This window comes from Gekko japonicus, unplaced genomic scaffold (genome assembly GCF_001447785.1).
Source record: "Gekko japonicus isolate JY-2015 unplaced genomic scaffold, Gekko_japonicus_V1.1 scaffold14, whole genome shotgun sequence".
Taxonomy (NCBI): Eukaryota; Metazoa; Chordata; class Lepidosauria; order Squamata; family Gekkonidae; genus Gekko; species Gekko japonicus.
In genome coordinates, this window is record NW_015176452.1 from 1,671,686 (window position 1) to 1,692,203 (window position 20,518).

The 20,518-nt window shown below is 43.5% G+C and overlaps 1 protein-coding gene across 1 annotated transcript in view; it reads right to left on the reverse strand.

The window, feature by feature from the left end:
- Window positions 1-625: 625 nt before the first annotated feature.
- Window positions 626-20,518, reverse strand: part of ESPNL (espin-like) — a 40,520-nt gene continuing 20,627 nt past the window's right edge. Inside the window, exons 6-8 of the mRNA XM_015426811.1 lie at window positions 14,120-14,126; window positions 4,882-5,079; window positions 626-2,191 (exon numbers count right to left, since the gene is read on the reverse strand). Coding sequence (XP_015282297.1) covers window positions 626-2,191; window positions 4,882-5,079; window positions 14,120-14,126 — 1,771 coding nt within the window. The remainder of the gene's footprint in view (window positions 2,192-4,881; window positions 5,080-14,119; window positions 14,127-20,518) is intronic.

The following is a 20,518-nucleotide window of genomic DNA, read 5'->3' on the forward strand; positions in this document are numbered from 1 at the left end:
TTAGTAAAAAAAAATGTAAAGAATGGCTAATGTCATGGGTACCCTGACAGCCTCCTGCTTAGATGTTACATTAAAGCTACATGCAATGGATCCCCAATGGCTCCTATTCTTTATCCATTTGTCCCCCAAGGAGAAAAAGGGTAAATCCTCATCACCATTAAGTTGTTTTTATACCCGCTGGGTTTTTGCCCATATTTACAAGGTTGGGAACACTGGAAAGGGTAAAGCTGCTAGGGCAGGGGAAATTTCAGGAGCAAAATGACTAGTTAAAGAAGAATTAAGCACCCTCTTCCCTCCTGTCCTTCCTCCAGATAACATTTTGCAATGGAGAAAGGCCACCATAGGTTTGTTACTCCTGGCTACAAACATGTAGTTTGCCCCCCCCCAAAAAAAACGCTTCAGTCTTGCAGCAGTTCCAGCTTCTTACAAAATTACCAGTTTGTGTCTGCTTATTCCATGCAGTGCCCATGGAATAATAATTAATCATATGTCAAAGGACAATGCCAAAAATCATTGGTCTTTCCATGAAGACTTTCAGTAGAGCTCTTTGAAGTTATTAGGAGAATCTTCAGCAGGCCCCTCTATGCATTCTGGATCATAGATTCCCATTCATAAATAAAGACTGCTAATGTAAAGGATGACCTGAACCCTCAACACTGAACATCTCTGCTTCTTTTTCTTTCCAGAAGGCAAAGCTCCTTTCAATGTACTTGCAGATTTCATCATTACTGAAGCTTCCTAGCTCAAAGCATTTTCGTGGAACACCATCTCCCTGCTCAAGAACCACACTATTGCTGGATTCCGATTTCAGATTTCTTTCAACAGATGATGTTTTGAGTTCTATGTTATTGACTGAGTTACTGAAAAACCTTGTCTTAATGTCCTCAAAGCTATCTTTCCAGCCTCTTTTGCCTGCAACAATCTCATCGATCACTGCTTTGTGAAAGGCACGCACTGTTTCCCATCGATGCCTACCCAAGTGGTCAAAGACTTCAAAGCAAAGGAGATGCCTTCTCTTCCGTTCTTCAGGGGAGAGGTCCAGCTCTAGGATGTGGAAATAGCCCAGCATAAACAGGTCAAGAGTTAAGCTATTGTAATCAGCAGGCTTACCATTCACATATGGGAGAAACTGTTCTGGGGAATAGACTGTGTGCTGGTGACTAAGGCGCCTGATCTGCCGAGATGGTACAAGAGAGATTATGTCCTTCCAGCGGTCAATTAGATTTTTGATAGCATATCTCTGTCGAACTAAATGGCCAAGCTTGCTCATTTCCACCAAAGGCTTCTGCATAGGAGCTTGCTGCTTCTTAACTTCTGCCATAATGTCTACCAGCCCCACCTTTGCAGGATCTGAGGCTTTTACGGTCTTCCTAGCCATGAACTTCAGGGAAGGAGTGTAGGCAGATTTTTTCCAGTGACTTAAAAAAAGCAGCACAATACGTTCCTTTCGGAGCACGCTAGACTCTGCTATGGAGACAGGAGACCCAGTCACCTCAGAGGTGGCTTCCTCACAGCTGATGCCAGAATCACTGGCATTCTCCATGTCTCCAGACTCATGGTCCTCACAAAGAATTTTCTTCTTGCCCTCACAAACATATGATAACATTTGTGGACTTCTCTCCTTCCCTGTTCCATGTTCCCAGGGCATGGCTTTCAGTCCTTGGAGCTCAAAGGGTTTGTGTTGTCCCAAGAGAGCTCGTTTCTCAAAACTGCCTCTTAGATTTTTTACGGAGACCCCACACTCCAGGATCTCTCTTTTGGCAGACCCTCCGGACATAACATCATTCTTTCGTGATTTAGGAAGTACCTGTGGAGCTAGTCTCTCATTCTCTTCTTTCTTCATTCCATTGATGTTGTTAAGCAACAGAGACATGCTCTTTACCACTCCAGACATGTGGCTGCACCAGGCAGGGAGCTCCTGGCTGTTCTCCTCAGATCCTTGCTGCAGAAACTGACTGTTCACTGTAATATTGACAATGGGAGTTGGGAGAACTGTCTGCAATTCCTCTGTCAGGCGTCCTAGCTCACTCTCATACTCCTGGCACTTCTTCCTCATCTGCAGCTTCTCAATCTGATTCTCTAAATACAGTAGGTCATCCTCAGTCAGAAGCTCCCCATAGGGACCCAGAATGGCATTGTGTGCCTGGGAATACTGCCAGTCATCTTGCTCCAGAGCACAGCCTTTCTTGTTCTGGAAAAGGGAAGAAAGCAAGGAAGGTGTAACATAGAATTGTTACAAGCTAAATTCAGGTCCCTTTCCCCGATACTCCCCAAATCAATAGTCAAAGAAGTAATCAAGTTCAATGAATCACAGAGTCTGGTAGAATTGGAAATCATCTTGTTCATCATCAAGCAACCACCTAATCTAAAATTATCTTTGTCAAAGGACTATTTATCATCATCTCCACACGTGGACAATATTTTAAGAGACCCTCCACCTGTTTGAGGAACTGCATCTACTAAAACTAATCAAATGTTAGTCTGCAGGAAAGCCCAATTAAAATACATAATGGCATGGTTTCCACTTGAAAATACAGCCACATGGGTATAATTCAACATGGCATGAAAAGCAGATCCCTCCTTTTGGGGAGTAGGGGGTTTACAGTGACATGACCAACATTAGGACAACCAGGGCTGAATTCTACATTGGTGACATGGAAGCAGCCATGAGACTGGGAGCGGATAGGAAAGCCCCCTGACTGCTTGCTGCTGCCTTTTCTGCCTCCCCTGCCCCTCCTTCTTTCCCTCCATTACATCTCCACACAAGCACAGACTCTGCAGAGATCACACACACTTGCACCCTGTCACTGTGGCCCAGCAACGTCTCCTTTCCATATATATGACTTCATTTGTCTGAAGCTTGGCTCATTTCACTTTCTTTAGTGAAACACAGGTCCGTTTCTGCAATTTTAACTGAGGTCTAGATTGGAATAGCTAGTGTATTTTCTGTGGACTAGGCACTACCCATAGCTGGGCTGATATCCTGATATTGGCCAGACCTCTACAAATCCATCTGTCCACTCCCAGTCACAGAACAAGATGTATTTACAAAAAAAGATACTGTGTACATGATCTGTCAATCTGTACTTATCATAACTTGAGCAGTTAGATTTTGGGGGGTCATCACATCAAAATCAAGAAAAGGATTTTCCATTATAATGGTGCATGAAGTGAAATAATCAAAATTGAAGTACTGGAATGTTAATCTCTCCTTATATATAATTGAATAGTGGGTGCCAAAGTTCTAAAATGCACTCCTTTAGTGTATGGACGCTTGAACTGTCAGTCAGAAGACGCTGGCTGGGTTGACTGGCTGCTTTGTGCAGTCCCACCCAGCGTTTCAAGGTCTTTTGCATATGGAAGCTGATTGGACTTCACTGCATTCCACACCTCAAACTCACCCCCCTCCCCGCAAGGCAGTTGGAATGTCAGTTGCATATGGAACCTTCAAGGTCTTTTGCATATGGAAGCTGGACTTCATTCCACACCTCATACTCCAAGTAGTGTTTTGGCAAATCTTTAGAAATTGTTTGGTGCATTTACGATGGGGCACCCACCCAGAGCCTCTGGCATTTTCTCACTCTGCTGACATCAAAACCAATTTAAGGCAAAATAAGAGGCTACTGAGAGGGGAGGAAATAAAGTTGCCAGCTTTAGGTATGGAAATTCCTGGAGAATTGAGGAGTGGAGGCCGGAGAGGGGGACCTCAGACAGGTTACAGTGCCATAGACTCCACCCTCCAACCCAGCTATTTGCTCCTGGGGAACTATTGTTGCCAATCTTGGCCCAGCACCCATCAAACCATTCTCTTCAACCCCCTGCTGTGCAGCAGACTTTCCCCTAGGGTTGCCAATCTCCAGGTGGGACCTGGAGATCTCCCACTGCTACAATTGATTTCCAGATGACAGAGATCAGTTCCCCTGAAGAAAATGGATGCTTTGGAGGGTAGACCCTATGACATTATACCTGCTGAGTCCTTCCGCCCCCCCCCATGCTGCCCTCTACAGAATCCACCCCCCAAAACTCCAGGTATTTCCCTCCTTAGAGCAGGCAACCCAACTTTCCCCTCAGTGCCTGATGGTAGGCAACTTAGTTTGGTCCAGTCACCTACTTTGGCCTTTGGGAGAAAACACATTGGGGCCAGTCCTGATAGGGTTGCCAACTCCAGATGGGAAATTCCTGGAGATTTGAGGGATGGAGCCTGAAGAGGGTGAGGTTTGAGGAGGGGTGGGACCTCAGACAGGTACAATGCCATAGACTCCACCCTCCAAACCACTCAGTCCCTCATGGGGAACCATTGTTGCCAATCTCCAGGTGAGGGCTGGAGACCACTCAAAATTACAATTGCTCTGCAGAAGGGAGGGCGGATGTCAGCTCAAGACAAAGGGGCAGATAATGGTAGGTTGATGGTTAGCTGGGAAGGAGATGGGGTTGCCAACTCCAGGCTGGCAAATTCCTGGGGATTTGAGGGGTGGAGCCTGGAGAGGGTGGGGTTTGCGGAGGGGTGGGACCTCAGACAGATAGAATGCCATAGACTACACCCTCCAAACCAGCCATTTCATCCTGGGTAACAATTGTTGCCAATCTCCAGGTGAGGGCTACAGATCACTCAAAATTACAACTGCTCTTCAGGGAGCAGAGATCAGTTCCTCTGGAGAAAACAGTGGACTCTGTCATTATACCCTGCTGAGGTCACCACAGCAAAATGACACTGTTTGCCCTAAGCCAGAGCACTCCCCTCTTTCTAGATTTCGTTGTATTTATTTCCACAATGGGCTTTACTGCTAGTAAATGTATAAAATCAAATAGCTGTTGGAAGGTCAAGCAGTGTAAGGAAGCAGTGCAGTGACACTTTTTCATTCTGTTAATTCAGTGTAGTACCTTCCTGCTCATTCCTTCTTCAGATGCCAGCTGGGCCTGCAGTTTCCTCACCATCACCTGCCGCTTCCACTCTGGGATGGAACATCCTCGCTCATCATGGGTAGGCACAAGGGCATCAATATCTGAGGCTCCCAGCTCCTCCAGCATTACAAGGAGAGTGCTCGGTATTTTTACTTCTGTTTTTTCTCTCTTTTCACCCTGCATAGAATACAGTTGTATTTGTAAGTGGCCTTTATATCAGTTTAAAGATATATGTCAGGACTGTCCCTCAAAACATTAAACTGCATGTCTTCTTAAGTAGCGCAAAGTAATCAAAGTGGGACTATCTAGAGGAGAAAGTTGAGACTTCTGCTGTGAAGGTTAGCTTGGTCCCTAGGTCAGATGAATGACCAGGCCTAATCTAACAGAAGTTAGTGAAATAATACTTAGAATGGATTTGGAGGAGGGAGATCCCCTGGGGAGGTCATGGGGAAGGCAAGAGATAGATGATAAAATACTGGTTATCACTGTCCAACCTACGGAGTTTGAAAACAATGCTGTGATCCTGGCCTTCTGAAGAGATTTATTGATCTTTAATTCTGCTACCAATTTGTTGGATTCATGGGCTTTCGGTGTGGTGGAGATCTTTGGAGCTGAAAGAAAAGGACAAATAAACATTTATTTGTATATTTAAAATGCATTTTAAACTGCTTTTCTCTTGAATCAAGACTCGGCATGGCATACAATACAATACTAACCTGAAGAAATGCTAGTGTCCTTCATGGGTAATCCTAAACATTTCTGTTCTACAGGTTAATCATCTCTCTTTAATGATCCAAAGGAAAAATGTACTCTATTCACCATTCTAACTGCGACATATTTTATATAAGTACATCAAAATCGGTTAATGAAACCTGGAATTTGCAGCTTATAGCAAGTAGGACTTTAAGACATCACTAATCATGGCACAAAGTCTCAATCAGTAATGCATGACAATAAGTGACCTAAGTAATTGTTGCTATTGGGTCTAATTTAAATAACCATCTGAAAGGTCCAGTCTAAAGAAATAGAGGATGTGATGCAAGCACAGGCCCCCTTTTTAAAGGGAAAATTGTCTTATAAATGGACGAACCAAATCAGCATTGGCATACACTATGTTTTAAAGTTTGAAATGATAATATCATTTTAATTTTCCTTCCAAGGCAATCATATTATAGTGCAATACTAAGCAGATTTGCACCGTTCAAACTCCACTGTAGAATTATACCTTTTTAAGCTAACTGGGGATGTGGAAAGATATGGTATAGTCCAATTTCATCAGATCTCAGAAATTAAGCAGGGTCTGTACTTGGATGGGGGACCACAAAGGAAGACTCTGCAGAGGAAGGCAATGGCAAACCACCTCTGCTGCTCATTTGTCATGAAAGCCCCTTGCTGTAGTCATCCAGGTCTGCTGCTAGCACATATATGCACATGCCAGTTGACTTCAATGGACTTAGAAGGCTGTAAATGCTTAGGATACCATTGTTAGTCAGTAGAACTGTAATCTCAGGAACAGGATTAGATGTTAAATATAGACACCCCCCCCAAAAAAAAAGATTAAACATATATCTAATTTTCAGGTAAGCAAATGACATTGATAGAGAGAACAGAGAGAAGGAAGGGGAACCTCAAATGAACATTCTGCTCCTGGCCTGAGAGAAAGTGGCCTATACAAGCATTGTGATTGGACTAGAGTAGGAGTGGCCAAACCTGCTTAACGTAAGAGCCACATAGAATAAATGTCAGATAATTGAGAGCTACAAGACATGAACAAATATAACCCGCATGTTTTTATTGGAAAATATGCAGATTTACTTTGTTACTAACATTAAATGAGACTGCCAAAAATAAAAACAAAAGGGGTAAAGACAGATATTGATAATGATATTTAACTTTAGATGGAAGGAAGGAAGGAAGGAAGGAAGGAAGGAAGGAAGGAAGGAAGGAAGGAAGGAAGGAAGGAAGGAAGGAAGGAAAGAAGGAAAGAAGGAAAGAAGGAAAGAAGGAAAGAAGGAAAGAAGGAAAGAAGGAAAGAAGGAAATGATGGGAGGGGGAGGTCGAAGGAAAGCAAGAAGAAGGAAAGACCAACCAGGGAGACATGCCTTCCTTTCACTTCCGCAGCCAACCTGCTGGGAGCCGCACAATATCTGTGAAAGAGCCACATGTGGCTCCTAAGCCACAGTTTGGCCACTCCTGGACTAGAGGAACTGAGGTTGTTCTGTTGAGCATATGGTGGTGTGCCACGTGAGTTTATATCATTTCTGGCTAGCATAACATACAGATCATCCTGATGATCATGAGCAGTAAAAGTCTTCCCTGCACCATAAACATCCCATTGAACCACTTCCCTGTTCGATCCTCTCCATTTTGTCTTCTAGGTGTCCTCAGCACTTGTATTTGTTGGTGCATTCTGGTTTTCTTGGGAAGATCAACTCACCAGTTGCTTTTTGGAAAGTGTTGCTTGTTTCTTTTTTCTGCATCTCTGATGTATGACTTATGTGAGTCTGAAATTGTCTCGTTGGCTGCTGGGTCCAAAAATACATAAACGACATTTAGAAGTTTCATCTTTGAAAATTGAAAACAATTATTTTATGTTAAAATGTTCTCTTATTCCCCTTTTGATGTCAAACTGTAGAGCCACACAGCAGCTTCAGTATCTCTGTAATAACTAGGGACTGCTCTGAAATGAAAGATACTCACAATGCCACCCTAAGCAGACTTTTACCCTCAAATGGTCTTAGAAGGGTATAATTTTTTCCAGAAAAAAATGGATTTTTTTTGGAAAAATTGAAAAAAATGCTACATTAGCATTGAAAGTCATTCTGTTACTTTAGGAACATAAAATATGACTATGGACAATTTTACTTGGCATGAAATTATCACAACTAGCATATTAAAAATATAGTGTATCCAAACAAATATTACAAACAGAATTTACTTTTTTATAATATTTATTTGTAATTGTAACAAATGGAGCAACAATCTCCTGAACTGTTTACTAGTGTATGTGGAACAGACAAAAAGACCTCCACAAAACAATTTTTTAAAAATCCAGAAGTAGCAATTATTCATATTTCCTCTCCACATTCTCATAAAAATATAAAAAACCCTATTCTCATAAAAAGAATTGAAGAGGGGGGAAGTGTATAGAAGGGATTTGGAAGGGATTTAGAAATGATTTGGAAAATATTTGAACACCTTGTCTTAAAATATTTTATTCATCATGTTAAAATAAAACATTCCATAATCGATTTTTTTCTTTTCCTTTTTCAATTTTTCCAATTTTTCAGAAATAACAAAAAAGGCTTCAGGAGAAAAATGGGGGGGAAATGGTTTCCCCCTGAATTTTTCTGATTTTTTTCCGGGCCTTCACATCTTTACGGCAGCCACTTTGAAGCCTTTATGCATGGACTCAACACAAACACTTCTTGCACATTTCCATTGCCATATTGGGTTTTTCCCTTCTAGGTCTTCAGAACTTAACAAAGTGGAGAAGATAACACAGCAATTCACCATGCCAGCTCCCTTTGTATTTCTGCATGGTTGTGAGAAAAACACTGGAATGTACCATATGGTGCGTACAGCTTTATCAATGAGAAAGATTATCAATGAGAGAGATCATACAAACCCATGAAACATTTAATTTCACATTTAATAGTATTTGATTAAAAGTAGCATGTTGATCTAGTTTATAGCTTAAATGTTTTAATAATTTAATAATTAACTTATGGTATTGTTTTTGACACTGTTGTTACCTGCCCTGAGCCTGCTGTGCAGGGGAGGGAGAGCTATAAATCCAATCAATCAATAGCTATGATGTGCCCCTGGAGCACTAATCTTTCTTCTGCTGATGCTAGGTTCATATTCTGTATGTGAGTGCATTTGGTACTATTTGCTGCTATCAAAACTCTGGTGCATGCAGAACATGTTTCCATTCCTAAGCAGAGATAGAATCTGACTGAGGAGGTGGTGGTTGTCTAAACAGGGCATTAAGGGACGTCTTATGTGGGTGTGTCCTCTATGTTTGATGTCTTTGTATTCTGGCCGTGCAGGGGGGGGGGGGGGGGCTGGGGGGTGATGTGTGTGCAGTTAGTGCCATAGAGCATTGAGGGACCATCACCCAGCTAAAGAGTGTTTAATTGATTAATCCTCTACCTTTTAACCATTTAATTGAAATATGTTTATATATCACCAGAACTTCTAAATAGGTGTCTTTTTGATATATGGAAAGAAATATTAACCAGGAATTTACTAATCCCAAACTACCCATTCTTGTTAGAAGGAAAGACCACCTTGAATATTTTCTTTTTCATTTCTCACTACAATAATTAATTAGAAACAAAGTAACCTCAAATAATTAACAACATGTCTGTAACTCTTGTCCCACCAACTAATTGCAATATATCCAGCCCAAGATGTATTTGTGTATAAAGTGCTGTCAAATTGCAGCATATTTTTGTTGCTTCTGAAGGGTTTTCAAGGCGAGAGAAGTTCAGAGGTTCTTTGCATGCCTCTACATAGCAACCCTGGACTTCCTTGGTGGTCTCCCATAAAAATACTATTCAGGGCCAACAATACTTAGCTTCTGAGATCTGACAAGGTTGGGCCATCAGTCCAAGCAGTAGAATTGCAAATTCTAATTTTGGAATATTATAATTCAGTGAGACAATTTGCATGCCAGAGAATAAACCGTAACGTAATTATTCTGAAACAATTAGATTTCAAGATACTTAAACATCCTGAATGTAGCTTGTATTTTGAGAACAAGACATTACATTTTTAGTCCTACTGGTAGAGATTGAACTCCCAAAAAAATGGTAGCCCCCCCCCCCCACCACCACCACCAGCAGAGGACTCCATATGCTCCGGTGTTAAATGTCTTGTGAGCTACAGCCTTGCTGAACATAACTGACAACACAAATTATGGAATTGTTCAAAAAGATACATACCAATCATGCCAGCCCTGTGCCTTGCAAGTCCATTTAGAACACACCATAGAAGATAAATAGTGCCTTGATTGGATTTGGTCCGTAAGGAGGTCAGAATTTAACCGACCAGTGAATAATAACCAGTCTTGAAAGGAGCAGAAACTGGAGACCTCAGTCCTTCTGTCTAGAGGCAGCCAGAGACTGCATTGTGTGGTAAATGCCAGCAGGAGAAAGGGTGGAGGTCAGGGAGTCACAATTAGCATTGCATTAATATTTGAAAGATGGGCATCAGATGGCAGGGCAATGCAAAGGGGCTGGAGCTTTTTTAGCTATAGAAGGTAGGATATGACTGGCTTCCTCGGCTGCCCAAATTGCCCTCGCCTTTCTTCTTTTTCAACGCCTTTCTTAAAATCTTTGACTTTAGTACCAAAAGAGGGAGAGTGTTCAGCTGGATTTAGCGGAGAGCAAACAAGATTCCTCTTAGGATTAGTTCACACAAGGTTCCAGCTTCATGGCCAGTGTAGTATTAGAGACCAGGAGGATGAGTCTCGGCCGGAACTGTCTGAGTCGTCTTCCATCTTCCCAGGCACCCAGGACAAACAGAGTTCCTTCCTGCCCTCTCCCAGATTCCTCAGCAAAGACTTACGTACATGAACACCTTCTTTCATCAGAGTAGCCTCCATACATTATATATGAATATAATGGATAGGCAGGGATAGGTTACAAAAGTGTAACTCAACTAAGGGGTCAGAATAAAACAGTGAGTCATGAGACGAATGAACTCAGAGCAATTAGTAGGGGTCAGGGAGGGACCCACTGCCACTTGCCTACTAAGAATTTTCAAAGGAATTAGATTTTCAAGTATTATTTCAGGAGAGGCTTCTTCATTTCCTAAGCATACATTAATTGTATTGAAAGCACAAGCTAGCCCCAAACTCTTGGGGTGAATGACAATAGGTCAAGTAACAAATTCAAAATGTCTCATAACATTACATTTAAACAGCTAAAAATACTAATGCTCCCCCATCATCTACCAGTTGAACCCCAATTAGCAAGCCAGACCAAAAGTCACCAAACATGGACTTTTAAAAAGCTTCCTTAATTTGATGCTCAAACCTTTATTAAGCATTTAATCTTATGGGTGCTTCCCTCCTTACATTCCTGTGTTCCCGTGTTAAGATGCAGCTACGGAACTGGACTGAAACACCTGCTCCTGATTCAAGTATTTGACTGATTTCGCACTAGAGCTGCCTCGATGTTGCACCGCCATTTGCCCCGATATTATTGGTCAATTTCACATCCGAAGCTGCAGGGCTGCATTTTGACTCGCGGCTTTGCCTGATTTCCCCTACAGTTTCATGATCCTGTTTTTTGAGTTTCTCAAATCCTTCCTTGCGTGGAGCCAATGTTTCCTGCACAGTGGTACTTTGCCTTCTGGTCTCGTCTTCCACAGTATACTGCTGGGGCTGTGATTGATTCCCCTCTTTTTCCCCATCACAACCCACAAGTAAGTTCTAAGGTTTCTCCAATAAACTCTTACAAGCCTCCTTAAACGCGCTTCGAAATTCATCTAGCAATAGCTTTTTAAATTGCTCCACAGTAAGCTGGCCAATTTCCAAATTTTCTCTGTCCTTCCTCCATATCCCCGCCATTTATTTCATTACTCATTTTTCTTACTTCTTTTAAATTAGTCACTGTAGCTCTGGACAATTATGAAGAAGAAAGCCTTGGCAACAGTTCAAATATCCTGCAGACGGCATTTTTAAGTACAGTTTAAATGAGTAAAGTTATCTTCTTACCCCCATGAATCACTCACACAGACTTCATTCTCCTTTCTCACTTGGGCCAGTTTCCAAATTTTAGGAGAAGAGAAAAAAAAAGAATTCAAAAGGGGTATTTTAACACAGTTAATCGCCTTGTTATGGTTGAAATACACTTGGTCTTCCTATAAATCCTATCTTCTTCATTCTTGTTATAATTCTTGTCATGTTAGAAAAATAGTTGGTCTTTTAAAACGGCTGGCTGCAGCTGTGCAAAAACATGGCGACCATGTTTTTGCTCCGTCGATCGCTCCTGCCTTGAGGCAGAAATGGCCTCTCCCACATACTTGCTGTGTGTTGTGTGTGGCTGAAAACAAGCCTCTTGCTATCTGCTGTCCCTCCGAGAGAGCAGTCTGAAAAGACTGGGGAGCTTCAAAAAGAACAAAAAGAGGATCAGGCGGCTTGGGAGCCTCCAGAAAAAAACGCCCGACGCCACACCACACTGGAAGGAAGTCCGCCAATGGAGAAGAATAAATGGTCACATATGGGCTCACCACTCATTGGGAATATATTTAACTGGTGCATCTCTTAAAATCCCCCCTTTCCTGCAAGGAGATCTAAGTGACCTAACATGGTTTTCCATTCTCCATTTTATCCTCACAAAAACCCTGTGAGGCAGGTGAGGCTGAAAGAGAGTGGCTGGCCCAAGGTCACCAGTATGCTTCATGATGGAGTTGGGGGGGGGGTTCCGAATCCAGGTCTTCCAGACCCAAGACCAATGTTCTAATCAATAAACCACACTGGCTCCCTGTACATGTCCCACTTCAGCTGATTATATATAAAATGTAATGTACAGTAGACAGGGCATGTACTGTGCCTAACTGGTGTGTATATTAAAATTTTGTATCAAAATAATGAACAATCATTGCCTTACTTTTCCGGGGGGGGGATTGGAATCCCACCCCCCCAACCCCAAATGTCAACAGAGGGAAGTAAGGAATACAGTAAAACTGTACATTCCCTCAGCTCCTCCTGGTGTGTTTCTCAACAGAGTGCATTTCTTGTACTGATGACAAGGAAAGAAGGAACAATTCTGAGCCACTAGATAATTTTCTTAGATTTGTCTTTATTCCCCCACCCCCGACAATTATACATTTCATTAAAATCAGCTGTGGTGGTATGTGTGAGATCTAGACTGAGGCCACAATGCTGGGGGAGGGAAGGTTAACTCCCCCAATAAACTGCTATTAGCCCTGTCAAGGAATCCCCCCCCCTTAGATCAAGAGCTATTAGCAAATCAGGAAGGCCAATTTACATTCATGAAAATAGTGCAGGGTGTGGGGAGACAATTCCTCCCTCTATTAGCATTGTGGCCCCGATCCAAATACTCTTCCCACACACATAGCTGTGTTAAAGAAAATTAAAGACATTCAGAGATCTGATCGCAGATCACCACAGTCTTGTCCAGTTGAGCCTTAAGAAAAGATCAGTCCCTAGTTGAGGTTGGAAACAAGAAATTAATCATTCCAGTCAGTGTACAAGGAACCTAATGAACCCTATTAAGCTGCCGCTCCCCACAGATGTGTAGGTCATAAGCTGATAGCTGACCTCTTCTACCCCAGTGGCTTCCCTTTAATTTAGTGACTCATGAGAAAATAAATAGAAATCTCTCATTTTCCTGGAGACAACAAGAACTGCACTCACAGCAAAAACTGTTGTTGTGATGGACAGGTCCTGTTCCACCTCCCTCAGAACATAACCAGTGAGAGCTGACAGAATGCTGATGAGAGGACGATGACAGTTTGCAGTTGGGGGAAAGGAAAAAAAAAGGAGTAGAGAGATTGAATTGAAAGCCAACTAGAAACAATATATAGCTTGTAACTGAGAATTGGAAGGACTGGAAGAGACTTAGGGTTGCCAGATCCTCCCTGGCCACCGGCAGGGGATGTGGGGGTAGGGTTGTCAGATACAGGTTGGGAAAGTCCTAGAGATATAGGGATGGTGCCTGGAGAGGACAGGGACCTCAGTGGGATACAGTGCCATAGAGTCCACCCTCCAAAGCATCTTTTTTCTCCACAGGATCTACTCTCTGTAGTCTGGAGATGAGCTGTAATTCCAGAGGATTCCCCAGGTCCCACATAGAGGCTGGCATCCCTAGTTAGGGATCAAGAGTTCAACTATTGAGAAACATTGTATCTGAGTACATAGACCACTCCAACTTGAAGTTTTAAATAAAAGTTAACTTCTTTTGTGTATGTCCATGCTGACTGAGAATGAAGTGTCTCAATAAGATCAGTCAGGCCTCAGCCTATATATCTTACTGTATGGTGGCAGCTTGAAAAGGAAAGAAGTATTTAGTCCCCTACCCCAATAGCTTGGGGAAATATTTGGGTGAGGGGCAGCTGATGAGGGAAATGGATTGCCCTGTCTTGTGGTGTTTCAGAGAGGACCTGGTGTTTAAAAGGATCAGGGCTCTTGTAAGAATAAACACAGACCAGATAGTGGCAAACCTGTGACTGACTAACATACCTGGGCCCTGAATGGGGAGAGAAGGGAGCAACTAAGTGGTAATGTCAAAAGTAATGGGTGTGTGTCACAGTGATTCTTCCAGTATGTTTACTTGAGCATTCCTGATCCTGACTACAACTTTCATTTCACTTCTAGTAATGCACAATACCTTGTGCATGCCTGTACCAAACTAGTCTCCCCCCCAAAAAAACAACCCTAAGCAAAAGCAGAACAGCACAAGAGTGCCCTGCTGGATCAGACCAGTGGTCCATCAATCCAGCATCCTATTGACACAGTGGATAATCAGTTGCCCTGAAGGGCCAACAAAACAGGACACAGAAGGCAAGGCCTTCCCCTGATGCTGCCTCCTAGCATGGGTTTTAGGGATCCCAAGTCGGATCGGGCCCCGGGGGGAACTCCACCCCAACGTGCGCGTCACCTGGAAGTGACGCAGGCACGCCGGGACCGCTTGGGGTGGGGGCACGGCCATACAAGGGAAAACTCTATGGTTTTCCCTTGTATGGCCATGGCCCCACCCCCAGCGTGCCTGGCGTCCTCCCGTCACTTCCGGGTGACGTGCATGCTTTGCACGCGCGCACAAGACACCGGCCGGGAGCCCCCCCGCTCCCGGGCCGGTGAAGATACACTTGGCAACCCTAATTGGTTTTCAGAGGTTTGCTGCCTTAGAATATAGAGGTTTCCTTTTAGGGTTGCCAACCTCCAGGTAGTAGCTGGAGATCTCCTGCTGTTACAACTGATCTCCAGGCAACAGAGATCAGTTCACCAGGAGAAAATGGCTGGTTTGGAAGGTGGACTGTATGGCATTATACCCCATTGAAATCCCTCCCCTCCACAAACACCACCCTCTTCAGGCTCCACCTCCCAAATTTCCACATATTTCCCAGCCCAGAGCTGGCAACCCTGTTCCCTTTGGTCACCGTGAACAGAAGTCAGTGATAGCCATTAAACAAACTTTAAAAGACGGCTGAACATCAACAGTGAAGGCAGGCCTCTTGAGAAAGGCTGTTCTAGAGACACGGCAGTGCAACTGAAAAAACCTGGTCATCACCTGCCCCACTTCTGAAGGCAGGAGCACTCAAAGAAGGGCCTCTGATGAGTATCTCAGTGGATGGATAGGCAGGCTGAGACAGGAAGAAAATATCTTTCAGATACTCCACCAACGGTGTTAGGAGCTTTAACTAAAAGCCAGCACTTTGCATTGTGCCCCATTAGCAACACCTTGACTAAAACTCCTGCAGTGTCCAAATGTAGGCACTTAGGCCACCTGAAACAAGTTTCCTCCACAGAAATTGAGAACATATTAAATAATGGGTTATAATTGTTCTTTCTTTGTAAGAGGAAAACAAACTCCATGTTGCTCATATGACTGCATTCATACATCACAGCAAATCAGCATTTGAGTCATGCTGCCCAGTCCAAAACCAGGAAGCCTTCAAAACTGTGTTCTGCATGCAGGGAAAAGAGAAAGGGAGGATATAAAGACAGCAGAGTTCTTGTGATGTCTGAATGCAGCACTATACGTACATAGAGCCAGATTCAAACCACAACTACAGCATTGTGAAATCTGATTATGTTTATCAGTGAGTGAATGATACTGCTTTCATTGCCCCCACCACCAACAGTGTCAACAAACAACATGTGAGCAAAAGTGGCCCAGAGAGAGGTCCTGCATTCAGGCCCACATGTGAGCAGTGCTGTTTTATTTAGTCAATATCAAGGAGATAAGTTCCGGAAATATATATATATATTTTTGCTCCATTAATATTTTAATGAGAAACTGAGTGGTGACAGAAGGCTCTGGTTTCAGAAGGCCCTATTCCAAATCTCAGGCCACGGCAAGGATTTACTATGCTTTGTTCAGTGCAACCTGAGTGCTTGCTTAGGATTTCAGTGGCAGCTTCTCAAGTTCACTGCAGTGCCACTCCAATGCCCCATTATGTTTCTGCCTGCCCTCTTACAGCAAGAGAATGTCAGCCATATGAAACAGTTGGAAATCTAGCTGAAGATTCTCATCCATGAACTCCTCTGGACCTTTCTTATCTCACCATCAGCTGCCTGCTAATTGCCTTCTAGTATGCATGTCCTAACAGAGGCAGAGACAGCCAAAAGGCTCTGCAACGTGCTTGCCCAGTCACCCTCGGCAAGGGACTTAGGTGAAAATTTTCCACTCTACTAACAGTAAACCAAAAATAGCTGTAAAGGCAGGAGGGACACAGATTACATTCCTTCAGCACTACAGCAGGAAGCCAGGCTCTTGTTCCAGCTTTGAGTGGCTGCTGAAGATTGTGGAAACTCAGCAAGCCCTGTTTCTCTAGTCTCCATGTGCTCACCTGGAGTTTGACAGCAGAGGCCTTGGGGTCAGGTGAGAATGGATATGGGTCAACCAGCTCTCAGGTAAGGACTCAAGTGGGAAGGGTTCAAGTCAAGAGTCACTCACTGACTGACATGGCTAATGATATGATGGCAAGAGATAGGTCTTTCTGCTGCTGCCAGACACAGTTAAGCAAGCCACACCAGAGAGGAAGCCCCCATGACTATAATCTCTTGCCTACTTAGTATGATTCTCATCCTATAGCAAGCATGCCCAGCTTTTTATATAAATCTGTACTCAAGAAATGCTTGGTCTTTTCTCTGTGCAGGAAAATGACCCCTTACAGTTGCTTTTAAACAATCTATTGATTGCCTTCAACTGGGTTGTTGCCTAGCTCTACAGCAGTGTCATACCTTTTAATAAGACCAGCTAAAATGTTACAAAGCAACGGGCAAGGTGTTGAGTTGCACAGAATGCTTCTTCAGCCAGAATGCTCAGTACCCAAAAAAAGGGGGTGGGGCCTTGGGGAGATGTTGCAGAGCATGATGGAAAAGCCTCATGGTCTGCTATTTGTAATGAGACAATGGTTGTTCTCTCCTTTTGGCAATATAATTTGAGTCAGCTTCTAGTGCTAATAAGAGCACATGGGTCCCTTGCAAGGCAGAGAGCAGAAAAAAACCATGGCAGTCCTTATGTTAGTAATGCTGGGAGTGGGAGTTAATTTTAGATGGTGCAGTATGTAAAAAAAATCAATAAAAGCCAAATGGAGCAGCATTTCCTAGTGACCAGAAAGCACAGCTCCCATAAGCAAAGTTCCACTGTTAGGTGGTAGAAGGCCCTCTTTGGCACCAAGCTTATTTGAGAGCCAGTTTGGTGTAGTGGTTAAGTGCACGGACTCTAACGTGGAAGAACCGGGTTTGATTCCCCACTCTTCCACTTGCACCTGGCTGGATGACCTTGGGTAAGCCGTAGTTCTGATAAGAGCTGTTCTTTAAAAAGAGCAGTTTCTGTCAAGAGCTCTCTTAGCCCCGCCTACCTCACAGGGTGTCTGTTGTGGGGAGAGGAAGGGAAAGGAGTTTGTAAGCCGCTCTGAGACACCTTTGGGTAGTGAAGGGCAGGGTATAAATACAATCTCTTCTTCTTCTTGCAATTTGTTCCTGCTATAGATTTGATCAGGAATATTTTTGGGGGGGTTGGGACGATCACACATCCCTCCCCAAACCGCAAGCATTGCACGACAAGGTTCTAGGCACTGTCTAGATAGCTGCACCATCACTTGAGCAGCTGCCGCTTAGGCAGCGCAGCGTGAGTTTTTTAAAAAAGAAATGCTTCGCGCATGCACATGCACATATGCACATGGCCGAATCAACGCCCCCATTTGGACTTGCTGTAGTCCCTTTTTTACAGCCCTCCCCCCCCCAACAGCAAACAAACTGAACCGGTGACGTACTACCAAGCACTGGAGTCTATATGTGCGCTTGAACATTTAAACATTGAATTTATTCAGCACAGGATTGCTCATGCGTGCAAAGCCAGAAGCGGGGGGGGGGGGCTCATCGCGCGAAGGACAGTCAGATGACCTAATCACAATCATTGTGAGAGATGGCTGTCCAGATCAGCGAAATCACGGATTCAAAAGTGCAAATACCCGGAAAGTATTTGATTTTCCCGGTGTTGGAAAAGTTGCTAGGGAACCGGGAGGATCATGTGAGTGATCCCACTTTGGTGTGGGAGACAGATTCGGGCATCTGATCAGCAAATTTAAATGCAAGAGGGAACAGCGGTGAAACCCAATCAAAATGACCGTGTGACCACGGTCTTTCTCCTGCTCTAGGATCTGAATGGCTAAATGTAGGGGTTTTTCCCCCCAGATAACAGACATAGATAGCTGTGCTAGCCCATTAGGGGGGGGAAATAAGCAAGCAACAGTCATGGTGTGAGGGTATACTACAGTCCTCCGAACCCATCAGAGGAACTGGATGATGCATTTGTATAACAGCTTGTTAAACTTTCACAGAGACAGGATATAGTGGTTATGGGAGATTTCAACTATCCAGATATTTGCTGGAAATCTAACTCTGCTAGACATGGAGCATTCCGCAGATTCTTGAATAGTCTTGAGGACAACTTCATCTCTCAGAAGGTGGAGGTGGGAACCAGAGGATCTGGTATCCTATATTTAATCTTGACCAACAGGGAAGAACTGGTTGATGAAGTGAATGTTGTGGGATCCTTGGGGAATAGTGACCATGTCAGCTTGGAATTTGACATAGAGAAGGATGTGAAACCAGGACATAGTAGAACTTGTATCCTGGACTTCAGAAAAGCTGATTTCAAAAAACTCAGAGAAATATTAGGTAGGATCCTGTGGCTGGAAATGTTTTTTTTAAAACCCCTGAGAGGGCATTTTTATTATTTTTCATAAGACTATTAACTACAATGAAAAATAAAGGAAGGGGGACTACATCTAAGGATAAAGGAAAGATACCCACACTAACTAAAAACCCAAGAGTAGGAGATCCTTTCCATGTTAATCTAAATGTTAGTAAAACAAGTGTTAGTGATACAATATACTTGTGAAGTTCATATTTAACACATCTTCTATATTAGTAAGTTAATCTTTGTGAGAGTACTTCTTGAGCATCTTCTTTACTTCAAAGAGCAATTTACAGAGTTCTTCTGCCCTTACTTCGGTTTTCTATCCCTAAAGTCATACACAGTTTTCGTTGCTCCCGCTCCTGCTTCCCACAGAATCCTTGTCCGTTCCCGAAGTAGCAGAGTCACTTGACTTGGATTCTTCATCTTTAAGTTCTTCTTCCGGCCCAAGCTGACGTCTCAAAAATTGCTTAGTTTAAAGATGGAGTCAATCTTCTCTCTTTTATCGTTGACTTTAAAAATTACACATTCAGGAATCGCCCACCTGTACTGAATTCCATTAGTTTGAAGAAATGAGATCAATTCCTTGTACCCTTTCCTCTTTTGACGGATTTCAAATGGGATATCCTTTAAAGTCTTTATGATTGTATTCCCAATTTTCAGTGGATTTGCCGAAGTTGCCTTTAATACCGCATCTCTGGTCTGTCTTCTTGCGAATCTCACCACAATCTCTCCAGGCAGGTTATTTTTTCTGATATAATTAGAGTATGCCCGATAGGCAGCCTCCATGTCTTTTACTCATATACCTGTTACTGGAGCGATGATCTCTCCCAGAGTGTTCTTTAAATCTTTTTTTTCAATTTCAGGCACCCCCTGAAATCTGAGAGTCATGTTAGCTTTTTCCATTTGAAGCTGTAACAAACGAGTTTCTTGAAGTTTTTGTGTTGTTTCCACATCAGTCACTCTTTTCTTCATCTTCTTATTTGTGATATCCATCTCTGTAATTTTCACAGTTGCGTGCTCCACTTTCTTCTCCGTTTCTGCCAGCTGGCGCTGCTGCAGAGCAAAGTTTTTGTTTACTGTAGCCAATTGCTGGTTAATACCACCGAGTTGCTCCATTACCGGCTTCAGCATATCCGCTAGCAACTTCATGACGTCTGCTCCCTCTTCCTGTCTGGGGCTCTGACTGCCTGGTTTCGGTTTTAACTTTCCTCGGGAAACCGCCACATTCCACTTTGCTTACACTTCCAAACTGCTCTGCCAGGACTCGAAAGACTCGTCATTTCACTATCGGTACTCAAGTAAGTCTCTCAGAAAAAACTCAGTTTATTTCCCCCCTTCCCCCTTCGCTACATTAGTCCATTCATGCGCTTAGGAGACGTCCTTCCTTATGCACCTCTTTTCCCACGGGGGGGGGGTACTCCGTTTTAATAAAATAGTCAGTTTATTTCGAACTCACGTTCATTGTTGGTCATATCTTGACCCCGCTCTCTTCATACGCTATTCCGCTCGATCTCCTGCGCTTGTCCCAGTTAGATTGGCTTGTACCCTAAGGTCACCCATTGGCTGGACCATCGGGGCGGAGGGAAGCCTCTATTCTCCGGCACCAAGCCGTCAAAGAGGCTACCCCTCAAGAGCCCCCTGGCCTGGAACCCTTCACAAGGGTTCCGTGGGGGTGCCACTTGAGGTGGCACCCCTCCAAACCGAGGGTG